We start from the raw sequence: 12285 nt of genomic DNA on the forward strand, positions 1-12285 counted from the left end.
TCATCTCTTCAATATGCCTTCTCTGTTGTGGCCATTGGGGTTACCTCTCCCTCTTGGTAGTGCCTGGAGCAACCTGTGCAGAGCACTTGCCATTCTGAACTGTATTGTCAGATTGTCTTGCCCATCTCCACACCAGACCACAGTGCCTTAAGAGCATCTTTATAGCTCCACTGTTAGCAAACCGCTTCATGTAGAGTGATCACATAGGACATATTACTGGATAGATGCTTGCCAAAGAAATCAAAGAAATGTAAAAGTTATGTTTTAAATTGATAAACTTCCTTTTCCTTTTCCAGTATGGTAGGGTGAGTTCCAACTGACCAATCTTCCTACAGAAAAAAAAAAAAAACACCCTATAAAGTCTGGACACACACACACACACACACATACACACACACACGGAGGGAGGGAGGGAGGGGGAGAGAGAGAGAGAGAGAGAGAGAGAGAGAGAGAGAGAGTCCTCCTGGGTCACAAAATTTCACTGTGAATTCTATCAAACATTTAAGAAGAAATAACATCAATGTTACACAGATTATTTCAGAAAATAAAGGAGGAAGGAGCATTTTCCAACCCACATCACAACCCTACTGCCAAAACCTGACAAAGACATTACCAAAAAACAATATTCTGATAAATTTCCTGCACGATCAAAATACATTTTGATATCGTCGTGTGCTTCACTCGGACAGAGAATGTTCCTAGCAAATTTAGCAAATTCATAGAAAGTATTTCTTACTGATTTTCCAGAAGAAGAAAAATTAGTAATTTTAAGATTTATTTGTTAGTATTCACTGGGGGTGGTTGTGGGGAGGGGGAGACGTGAAATTAACTCCAACATGTAATGGAATCGGCCTCCTGTGTCATCAGTTTCGCGGTCAGTCCCAGATATTTCAATCAGTGGTTTGAAAATGGAAATAGTCTGGGAAGAAAGGCCGTTGTGCTGAAGTCTATTTTGGAGCACCTTGCTCATCAGACAGCACACTGGGCAGAGGGCAGAAAGGGCTGACGTGAAGACACTGGAGCAGAAGGCTCCTCTGGTTTACCACACGTCCCCATGCACTGCCCACACGGTGCCCACGCAGCTCACAGCCCCGCTGCTGACCTTCGATTTCACGGACGCACAGGCGCTCTTCTCCCTTTGTAAAGCAGCAGGGGCAGGTTGCCTTTATGATTGGTGGAGGAACACCCTGGAAACATACATTAAACTGAGCTTTCCTGGCTATAGTGCTAACTTGGGTATGACTGAAAAGGCTAGGAGCTAAATTAGACTCCACTTGAATTTCACTTTATAAAATGTAGGTACCACATTTTATTTCTAGAAATTATGGTACTTCCACTATGCAATTGGGACCTCTGTTTCACCTCAGAAAAGCCTGTATCCTCGCTTTATCATTCTTCTCCTTTCACACTGATTATACTGTTTCATCTTGGGTTCTGTCCACAGCTTGTCACGTGGCCCAGCCGAACTGCAGGGAACTGTGCGGGGCAGATGGAATATTTGGTGAATACCTCTCTCTCTGCCATGGACCTTTGCTTTTCGGTTGTGGGATCTCCAAAATTGAACTTTAGCTGAATGTTCCCACAGAACATTACCTAAAATTTACTTTGCAGAAGACCTATCAATTTATGTGATCTGTTCACTGTTTTTACAAAATTTGGATTGATAAAGTGAGTTTCAGGAATGCTAATTCCGCAATGATGAGTCAATTCGATTCAAAATGTTATCAGTCATTTTCTCTCATTGAAAGTGATTAAATATCTTTATGCTTATTTCTCTTTTTAAAATATATTTTTATTGATTTCAGAGAGGGAGAGGGAGAGAGAGATAGGAACATCAATGATGAAAGAGAATCATTGATCGGCTGCCTCCTGCAGGCCCTCTACTGGGGATTGAGCCCGCAACCTGGGCATGTGCTCTGACTAGGAGTCAAACCGTGACCTGCTGGTTCATAGGTGGACGCTCAGCCACTGAGCCACACCGGCTGGGCTCTTTATGCTTATTTCTCTTTTCCAATTCTACCATGAATGTATGTTACTTCTGCAATTTGGGTGGTTGGGGGAATGACAGCAAAACAGCCAAGGAAAGGGCAGATGACAGGGGAGAGGAATGGGAGAGAACGTGAGGGCCTTGGTTTTGGAATGTGTGGCCTTTCATAGACAGGCGGCTGCCACTGGCCACTTGGCTCCTGAAGTCGCTCCTTGCCTTGCTTGTGTAGCCCTCACAACACTGGATGTCAGATCACAGAGTTACAGCACGTGCGCCAGGCAGCTGAAGAGTTGCCTTCTCTGATTTCTGAAAATAATGAGTACTTTCCTTTTTTTAAACAAAAGCATTCAGTTTAAAGGAAATATCAGAATTTGACTCCCATCGCTCAGAGCCCTCCCAAGGCCTAGTCACTGCACCTGCTCTTGCCATGGAAACAGGCCTTTCTCCACAGCACCTCAAAGAAGGCACCGAGTGTGGAGTGTGTGATGCTCAGAAATTGATAGGATCAGTCTACATTGAGCGCGGAAGCTCTGAAACCAGGGGAGGGTGGCAATGTTTCTTCCCACAGAACATTACCTACTGCTCAGACAAATTGATGGAAAGGGGCGATGTGGTGAGGGTACCCCACAAAGGGAGGGCTGGCAGTTGTTTGTTCTCTAGAGCAGTGGGACCCAACCCTGGCTGCACATATTGTCACCTGGGGGCAGGGATTTTTTACAGATACCTGCTCTCCCCCAACCCCAAACAGCTGGATTTGGTCGTGTGATCTCAGGCGTCACTCCGTTTCTGTCAGTCTCAGTTTCTTCACCTATAGAGTCACCCTAGTAAAACCTGCCCGTCTATCTCAGAGACAGTGTGAGGGCCAAATAAACAGCTTTGTGAAACAATTCTCAAGTATTGTGCAAATGTTAGTTGTGTTTAAGTTCTTTAATCACACTCTTTTGCAAGCAGAAGCTCCTTTTTATAACACAGGTGCTGCTGAGCACATTTGATGATCATGAAGTAGAATGAAGCAGGGAGAGAGCTCATGGGTTTGGACTCATTAGGGCAGTGATGGCGAACCTATGACACGCGAACTCATTGTTTTGGTTGATTTTTCTTTGTTAAATGGCATTTAAATATATAAAACAAATATCAAAAATGTAAGTCTTTGTTTTACTATGGTTACAAATATCAAAAAATTTCTATATGTGACACGGCACCTGAGTTAAGTTAGGGTTTTTCAAAATGCTGACACGCCGAGCTCAAAAAGTTCGCCATCACTGCATTAGGGCTTACTTATGATTAAAGAGACAGGCCTGCTGGTTATGGTCTAAGTACTATGGTGTTCTCTTGGGCCAGTGTGCATACAAACCTGGATGTTATTTGAGAAAGAAACAGTAAGACATCCCAGTAGATGCAGTGAAACAATAAAATGAAAGTTGACTTAGGAAAGTTGGGGCAAAAGATCTATTTGTAAAGAACATAGAAGTTCACCAGTAAAAGATCTAGTGCCAACACATACATATGTACATGTGTGTGTGTTGTATCCCTAGCCTTTGACCTTCAAAGATTCTTTCCCACTCCAGGGGTCAGTGTGGAATGTAGAAAAGTCCAGTTTCAAGTCCTGGTTCCACCCTTAACTACTTGTGTGACCTGAACTCGTCCTTTTACAACTCGGCAGGCCTCGGTTGTCATTTGAGTGCATGGTAATTAAAAATTTCGAAGTTTCCTTCCAGTCCTAAAATCTATGGCTTGAAGCCCAGTTTCATATTATCATTCTTCGTGGTTTGACAAAAGACGTGACTCACAAAAACTCAGGCCATGCTCATAGCTCAAAGTCCCACGTGCTTGGTGAACTGGAAATGCGGTGACTGAGGACATGAAGTTCTTCGCCCAGTCTCAACCCAGGCGACCACAAAGTCACCATAATGCGTTTGTGCTCTCTCCGAGTCACTCAGCAAACCCACCACAAATTGTTTTCATTCTCAACCAGCTTCCCCAAACTACCCAGCTGCCTACAGCACTTCCCTTTCGGTGAAAGGAATACATGGTCTAGAAAAAGTCCTTGGAAAAAACATAGAGTAACTCAACAAATATCTCCGAATGCCTACAAGGTGTCAGGCTGTGTTCTAGGCGCGAGGATATAGCTGCGAACAACACAAGCATCTTTGCTTTCGTGGTGTTTACATTCTAGTTGTTAGAGGCTGACAAGCAAATGCGCTTCTTGGGTTCTTCTTCAGACCTTTTAAGCATGCTGCAGCCTACCCTGATCTTCCTTTCAACTTTGGCACCTCCAAGTGAGCAAAAGTTCCATCCAAGTGTTCTAAATGGAACCTGGCCTTCCAGATCATAATGAAAGGGTACTTTTAACTTATACGTTTATCCTTATCAAGATAGGAGGGTTGAATATGTTTTATTGAACAGTTTGGTGGCTTGACTTATAACTCAAATATTTAGACCTTTGGTACGTTGGCCTCGGCTTGGACTCTGGTCTGAGGCCCCAACAGGATGAGGGGGGCATGTGTTGACGGGAGTGTGAGGAATCTCTCAGAACTAGTTTCTCACGCATGGCATCAAAATCCACAGGTTTAAGTTTAAATTTTCCAAACAAATCAACAACATAGGGTAGCTTTTGTTAGACACTTTCTGTTGCAAAAAAAATATCTCACAGATTAGCTTCTCTGGGTGCGTTTTCTCCTCCCATTCTGACCTGGATTCTTCATAGCGGTTATCTTTTCTCTGCCTCATGGCTTCTTCGCATTTGGGACTTGGGCTCGCTCACAGCTGCTCCGTGCCCCTCTCCCTGAGCTGGCTTTCGGCATTACCCCCAGGCTGCCCTCTGCCTGACTTGCTCCATGTATCTCTATTCAAAATTTCAGGAACAGGAATCTAGATTCACACACCGCATAGTGATGTTTTGGTCAAGAATGGGCTGCATGTATGCCGGGGGTCCCATAAGATTATACTGAAACTAGAGAATTCCTATCGCTTAGTGATGTCCTAACTGTCATAACATCACAGCGCAGCACATTCTTCACATGTCTGTGGGGATGCTGGTGTAAACAAACCTACTGTGCTGCCAGTCATGTAAAAGTATAGCACATACAATTGCAGTAGTAGGCGGCACCATCTAGGTTTGTGTAAGTCACTCTATGATGTAGGCATAACGACCGAATTGCCGACCAGTGCTTTTCTTAGAATGGATACCCGTCAGTAAGCGGCCCATGACTTTGTTTCAATCTCCTGTCAATCTGCTTTCTGGGAAAACCTGTTTGCCCCAGGCCAATTGGTAGGCCAGTCCTGGTCTAATTCATACCTTTGATGGGACATTGATGAGTAGGCTGTTATTTAGTTAGGCGTGTACCCCTATCCAATCAGCTATTGCTAGAGGGGATCATGTAATAGAAAACATGGTGCCTGAGGGCAGGCTGGTCAGCAGGCCTGTGGGAGGGGTACAGTTTTCCTCAGAAGTGGCTGTGGGCTCAGCAGGCTCCATCACTGTTCAGTGTGATAAGTGGTGGAGAGCATTTGAAGCCTCCCTGTCATATTTTCTACATATTCTTCAAGAAAGCAGTCATCTTGCCCTGACCAGTTTGGCTCAGCAGATAGAGCATCGGCCTGCGGACTCAAGGGTCCCAGGTTAAATTCCGGTCAAGGGCATGTACCTTGGTTGCGGGCACATCCCCAGTAGGGTGTGTGCAGGAGGCAGCTGATCGATGTTTCTCTCTCATCGATGTTTCTAGCTCTCTATCCCTCTCCCTTCCTTTCTGTAAAACATAAATAAAATATGCTTTAAAAAAAATTAAAAAAAGAAAGCAGTCATCTCCTTACTAACCATGATACACCACCACAGTGTGTCACCATGAGTAAAGCACTAACCTCCTGGAGCTCCTGTCATACCTTCTGTGGCAGGTATAAGGATGATTAAATCAGCCATCGTCAGTGGTTCTTCATTTTTCTGAGATGCATGGCATGTTCTGCTTGTTCCTCAAAAGGTTTATTATTCACTTCGGATGGGTTGCACCCCACTTAATGAGGAGTCAGGAAAGATCTAGATAAGGCCCTTGCCAAATGGTAATCATTGCGTCCTGGGTGAGACTTGCCAGAGGGGAGATTTATGAAAATGAACCAAAGTCCTTAGAAAATGTCGAGAGAGAAAAATTGAGAAAACCAAGTCCAGGTGGCTAATCCAGAAGGCAGAACAAGGGAGAAAACAGGAGACAATCCAAGGATCAGGAATTGGGAAAAACTGGAACAGATGGAAGGTGAAGTGAGGACTGCTGAGATGGGACTGCTCTTGCTTTTATGGACTCAACAGATGGTACACGGTGGGTAGCGTTGGCCTAAAGGCACGTGATTGAGGGACACATTCAGAAAGAGACTTTCTTCTTCTCCATTTACTCTTGGTCACATCCTTTTATCTCCTGTCTCTGGAGGGTTATTCCAACTCTCCTCCTTCACCTTTTTAAAAAAATACATTTTTATTGATTTCGGAGAGGAAGAGAGAGAGAGAGAGAAGAGAGAGAGAGAGAGAGAGAGAGAGAGAGAGAGAGAGAGAGAGAGAGAGAAACATTGATGATGAGAAAGAATCATTGATCAGCTGCCTCCTGCACACCCCCTACTGGGGATGGAAGCTAAAACCCGGACATACGTCCTGTCAGAGGAATTGAACCGTGAGCTCCTGGTTCATAGGTCCCCGCTCAATCACTGACCCACATCGGCTGGCTCTCCTCTATCACCTTGAAACCTTTAACTTTTCACTGTAATGATCTCTTCCTGCCTCTCAGAAGATCAAAAACAGCCAGCTTTGCATCTTTCCCAGGGAAACCCTGCCTCCTCCACCCCCCACCCAAACACACACCCTGTTATGCCATTCCTGGGAAGAGCTGCTATCTGTTTATGTTGCATATCCTGCCTCACCCACTCCCAAAGAGAGGTAGCAGTTAACAAGGTTGCTGGTTATCACCTCTCTGGTTTTCTCTCACATCATCTCAGGGCTCACACCTCATTCTTCTGGTGAGGTAATCCACAGGAAACAAGCAATACCTTGATCCCATATCTCCACATGTGTGACATGTTCCACATCTTCTCTCCGAGTACTGTCTGAAAAAGACATATGCACAGCACCATAGCCAAAGATGATCCCACTGATAATTCCAAACAAGAGAAAATCCCTTGAACTGCCTCAACTCAAAGGCCATTAAAATGTCATTATTCCTCATAGAAAGGGAATGGACTATTCTTGGGGGCGGGGGGGGGGAGGGGTGTGGGGTGAGGGGAGAGATTGGACAATAATCGTGCACCTATGGATGAGGACAGTGGGTGGGGAGTGAGGGCGGAGGGTGGGGTGGGAACTGGGTGGAGGGGAGTTATGGTGGGAAAAAAGAGGAACAAATGTAATAATCTGAACAATAAAGATTTAATTTAAAAAAATGTCATTATTCCTAAGGAAAACTTTGTTGTTATTTATCCTCACTCAGGATATTTTTTTCCAATGATTTTAGAGAGCGTGGGAAGGAGGGGGAGAGACAGAGAGAGAGAAACATTGATACAAGAGAGATACATCGATTGGTTGCCTCCTGCACACACCCTGACTGGGCGCAGGAATTGAGCCTGCAACCGAGGCATGTTCCCTTGACCAGAATCAAACCCGTGACCCTTCAGTCCAACGTTCTAACCACTGAACAAAACCAGCTAGGGCATAAGGAAAACTTTTTAAAGATCAAGCCACAGTGGCCCTACTTGCAAATGAACAAGTTTGAACATGTATCTCCACCTGAGACTTCTTGTTATCTATGAAGTCACTGACCGAAGGGTGGCTTCCATGGGTGGGGTTGTCCCCAGAATCCTTATTTGGAACGCACTGACACATGCGCTCCAGGGTGTCTGAAATCTTATTCTTAGTGCTTTTTGATAAGAACACAGAAGCAAAATGGGCTTTTGTGGACTGGCATAGAAACAGGCTCTTTTAGCTCCAAAGAACAAACTTAAAATCTTGAAACGTATTTTACTCATAATTTTGGGACTGTCTCTAGTGTGTACGTTATATCTACTAGATCCTTAGTATAATAGAATCCTGTAGTTGATAAAGCACCAGCTATTATCTGAAGCAAACATTCACCTTTCAAAACCAGTATTTTCTCCCTGAGAAAAATGTTGTGCTGCTTGTGAGGTGCCAGTTATTCGGTACTATTCCAACAGCACCAAACTCTGAGATGCTTACACCAGCTGAAAACACACAACTGAGAAAGAACTGGCCACTTCCCCTGAAATTTTCATTCATTGAATCAATCACAACATCAAGCAAGTGTTATCTTGGTCAAGACTATATTTTGACTCAAGAAAGATTTCAGTGTTTACCAGTGACTTAAATGCTGACTTAGGATCAAGGGAAGTATTTCTTGAGTATACAGTGTTTGCAACACATGGGGCGAATTTAAATTGCACAAACACCCCATCACAAAAGTGCTTCAGGTTACTACTGATTATATGAAGCCCAGCAAAATCATTTTTACCACAGACTAAATGTGGTGACTCATCTCTGTATTAATATAAACATGTAACAGGAGTATCACCCAGCCCTCTAACACTTGTATAAATATAGTGTGTTCTACAGTAGTTCAGAACATACACCAAAATAGGCCTTTCTCAACCAAGTCTAGGTAATCTTTCCTGGTGCCTAAACAGTGGGGGAGATACAGTTGCCAGAAGACACATTTACCTTCTGAATAAGCAGTTCAATTGTTTTTCTCAGTCAAGTAACTCAGGACCCACAGGAACTCCACCCAGCGTTGCATCAGACGGGTTGCAAGTTGAGCTGATGCCCCCCACAAAACCCTCTTTCTGAATTCTCTGTAAAGTCTCCTCTGTGCATCCAACTAGAATAAATGACTACTTGTAAATAGCGTTCACATAGCAACAATATACATTCACATATTTTCCCCACACATGTTATATCATTTAAGGGAAAGTGTTTGGGGGTCAGAATTGCGTTCCAATGGTGATTGTCACAGTAAGTAAGTGTGACTTTGGGCAAGTCGCTTCAGCTCCCTGGGTCTCAGTTTTCTCATCTCTAAACCGGGATTCATAATATAAATTACCTTACTGGGTAGCTGTTAAGGATCAAATGAGCTAATATCTTAAAAACTATTCTTAGCACATGAAGTACATATCCAATAAACGGTAGATTTCATTAATATTCTTTAATAATTGCCTCACCCTCTGTAAGTCTGCCAGGCAGTGATAATGATCCCTATTGGATAGATGAGACTAAATAATGCATCCAGGGCTAAACAATTCATGAGTGGCCGCTCCAGGGCTTCTGGTTCCAAGCCCCAGAATCCTCACCACGCCCATCATCCCCAGTCAACCTTATAGACTTTCACAGAATGGGCTGCACTGTCCAGCACAAGAAGAGAATTCTCCTTGGTGAAGGTCAGTGCCACAGGATGGGAAAGCCCGTGGGTGATGACGGGCTTCGGTCCGGGAAACTCCTCGGGTTTTCCTAAGCATAGGACAGCGTGACTGGACGTATCGGCGACGATCACGTTCCCCTGGTGATCGAAGGTCACAGCGGAGGCCGTGATTTCCGAGGGGAAGAAGAGGCTCAGCCCGAAGGTGTCCACCCGGCCAATGAGCTGCATGGTGGCGCTGAACACCTTCACCGTGGTGCCGCAGGTCCCGGCCCCCAGCGCCAGGGGGCGCTCTAGGACCGCAATGGCCCCTGTGAGCCAGGACACCGCCACCCCTCGGGGACCGCACAGATGCGCTTGCAACCTCTCGGTTCGCCGGAGGACCCCTTCTGGAAAGTCCACCTCCAGGAGGTGCAGGGACCCTGCCTCCGCGTCAGTTACCACGACCCCATTCTGAGGGGTGGTCTCCACGCCCCAAGGCAAGGAGAACTGGCCTCCGACGACGAGCCTGATCTGGCCAAAAAAATCGAACACTTTGATAGAGCGGTCGCCGGCATCGGTGACAACCACGTGGCAGTCGTTGGTGACGGTGACATCGAGGGGGTACTTAATGTCCTGGGCGGCGTCCCCCTTCTCTCCAAACTGGTGCGCGCATCCTCCCCCGGAATCAAAGATCTTGACCCGCCGCTTGCCGTCGTGCACCACCACGACCCGCCCCGTCTTGGGACACAGCGCCAGCCCCGTGGGGTTCACCAGGGTCCCCCAGCCGCCGAAGGCGAGGTGGCAGGTGAGCGGCCCAGGGCCGCCGGGGGCGCCGCGGTGGGCGGCCTGGGCGGGGCGGAGGGCGGAGCCCAGGAGCTCCAGCAGGTGCAGCACCGGCAGGCAGTCGCTCGTGTCGCAGCCCCGGCAGGCTCGCCGGCAGAAGGGGCACTCGAGTGCCAGCGTCCGCGGGTGCGCCAGGGCGGCCACGCAGGCCAGGCAGACCACGTGGCCGCAGGGCAGGTTGCGCGGGCGCCGCTGCTGGCGATGGCCGAACCTCTCAAAGCACACCTTGCACTCGAGCAGACTGATCTCGGCCTCGCGCAGGAGCTCCCGCAGCGCCGGCCCGCTCCCCGAGGCCTCGGCACCCATCGCGCAGCCGGTGGTGCTCCCGCCGCGCCAGCCCGCGGGGCTGAACACCGCCCCGGCGCCGCCCGGGTTCACGGTCAAGGGGCGAGGCGCTGCTTCTGACGTCTATCGCGGCGCCGCTGGGCCAAGACCTGCTGCCCCCTGGTGGGCGCGTGCGGCACTGCTTCTTGAAAGCCTGTATTCACAGCGCATGGTCAGATATGTCATCTTAACAAAATCATGGATGGGTTATCTCCACACATCACATGAGGAAACACACCTATTGAGAACAAGAGGGTTCCTCCCTACCACCCAGTCTGTAAGAGGCAAAGCAAGAACTAGAACAACCTCGTCTTCCAACCCTGGTGCCCCGCAGTTTCCAACTCGTGGTGCTGGGTGCTAGGTGCTGGGTGCTAGGTGCTGGGTGCTAGGTGCTAGGTGCTAGGGCTGGCGGGAGAACACGGTCTCCTGGTTCACGATGCTTCTGATCAGACTGGAAAACACAGACACACGAGGAAAGTTAAATTCGAGGGGGTGAGGCAGGTGTGTCTTTATCGCACTTGTAGTTAAAGTAGATACTTAGTGAATACGTGTAAAATAATTCATGTACTAGCAAAAGAATGTTATAGGGCAACACAAGAAACCCACTAGGTGAATGAGTGTCAGATGGGGGAACAATGGCTGGAAATGTCTTCCAGAGGAATTAATGGAAGTAAATAAGCTGTTAATCATCATTGCTATAGAACTTATGCCATGCCTGCTTTCTATTATGTGGTTTACATAGATTATCTCATTTGACCTGTAAGAGCATGTTATTTTCTTTTTTTTCCTTTTTTTAAAAAAATATACTTTTATTAATTTCAGAGAGGAAGGAAGAGGGAGAGAGAGATAGAAATATCAATGATAAGAGAGAATCATTGATTGGCTGCCTCCTGCACACCCCCCACTGGGGATCGAACCCCCAACCTGGGCATGTGCCCTTGACCAGAATCGAACTTAGGACCCTTTAGTCGCAGGTCGATGCTCTATCCACTGAGCCAAACTGGCTAGGGCAGAACATGTTTTTTTCATCATCCCTTTTTTACAAAAGAGTTCATACAGGTTAAGCATCTTGTTCAGGGTCACATGGCTAGGAAGTAGTTGTGCTGGGATTTGAGGGCAGGCAGTTTAATTGCAGAGCCTGCACTCTTAACTCTCCTAGTGTTGTATTTTTTAATTTTTTTAAATTGATTTCAGAGAAAGGAAAGGAGAGGGAGAGAAAGATAGAATCATCAGTGATGAGAATCATGGATCAGCTGCCTCCTGCACAACTCATACTGGAAATTGAGCCAGAAACCCCAGGAATGTGCCCTGACTTGGAGTCTGACCGTGATCTCCTGATTCATGGGTCAATGCTCAACCCCTGAGCCACACCAACCAGGCATATCCCAGTGTTTTTCCAACTTGGCTGTATATGGTAAATACCTGGATCTCATAACTAGGTTTACTTGGTTTGGATGTGGTCTGGGCAGCTGGAAGTTTTAAAGCTCCCCGTATGATTATGCTAGTAATGTGCAGCCAAGTTTGACAACCACTAACAACTGCACTACAGCAAGCCCTTCAAATGGCACCAGGTTAAATTCTTCCATCCTCAGTCAACATGGGAAGCACAGAGAATCTACCCTATGTTTAAAAATCTTCAAACAGGAGATGGCATAATCTCAGGAAACTCTCATTTTCAGTTCTCCCTATCCCTCCCCCCTCCAAAAACCCCCCAAAAAACACCTTACATAAACATTCTCTTAATAAAACCACATA

General features: G+C 46.5%; 1 protein-coding gene across 1 annotated transcript; it reads right to left on the reverse strand.

The window, feature by feature from the left end:
- Positions 1-8905: 8905 nt before the first annotated feature.
- On the reverse strand, positions 8906-10579 carry NHLRC1 (NHL repeat containing E3 ubiquitin protein ligase 1). Its single transcript, XM_059688722.1, has one exon. It carries the CDS (start codon positions 10510-10512, stop codon positions 9325-9327), a length of 1188 nt encoding a protein of 395 aa, XP_059544705.1. The 5' UTR covers positions 10513-10579; the 3' UTR covers positions 8906-9324.
- Between the last annotated feature and the right edge of the window lie 1706 nt (positions 10580-12285).

This window comes from Myotis daubentonii, chromosome 3, assembly GCF_963259705.1.
Source record: "Myotis daubentonii chromosome 3, mMyoDau2.1, whole genome shotgun sequence".
NCBI classification, from domain to species: domain Eukaryota; kingdom Metazoa; phylum Chordata; class Mammalia; order Chiroptera; family Vespertilionidae; genus Myotis; species Myotis daubentonii.

What these genes read in the sequence shown, in the direction of transcription:
- NHLRC1 (XM_059688722.1), bottom strand. Translation starts at nt 10,512, where the DNA reads ATGGGTGCCGAGGCCTCGGGGAGCGGGCCGGCGCTGCGGGAGCTCCTG.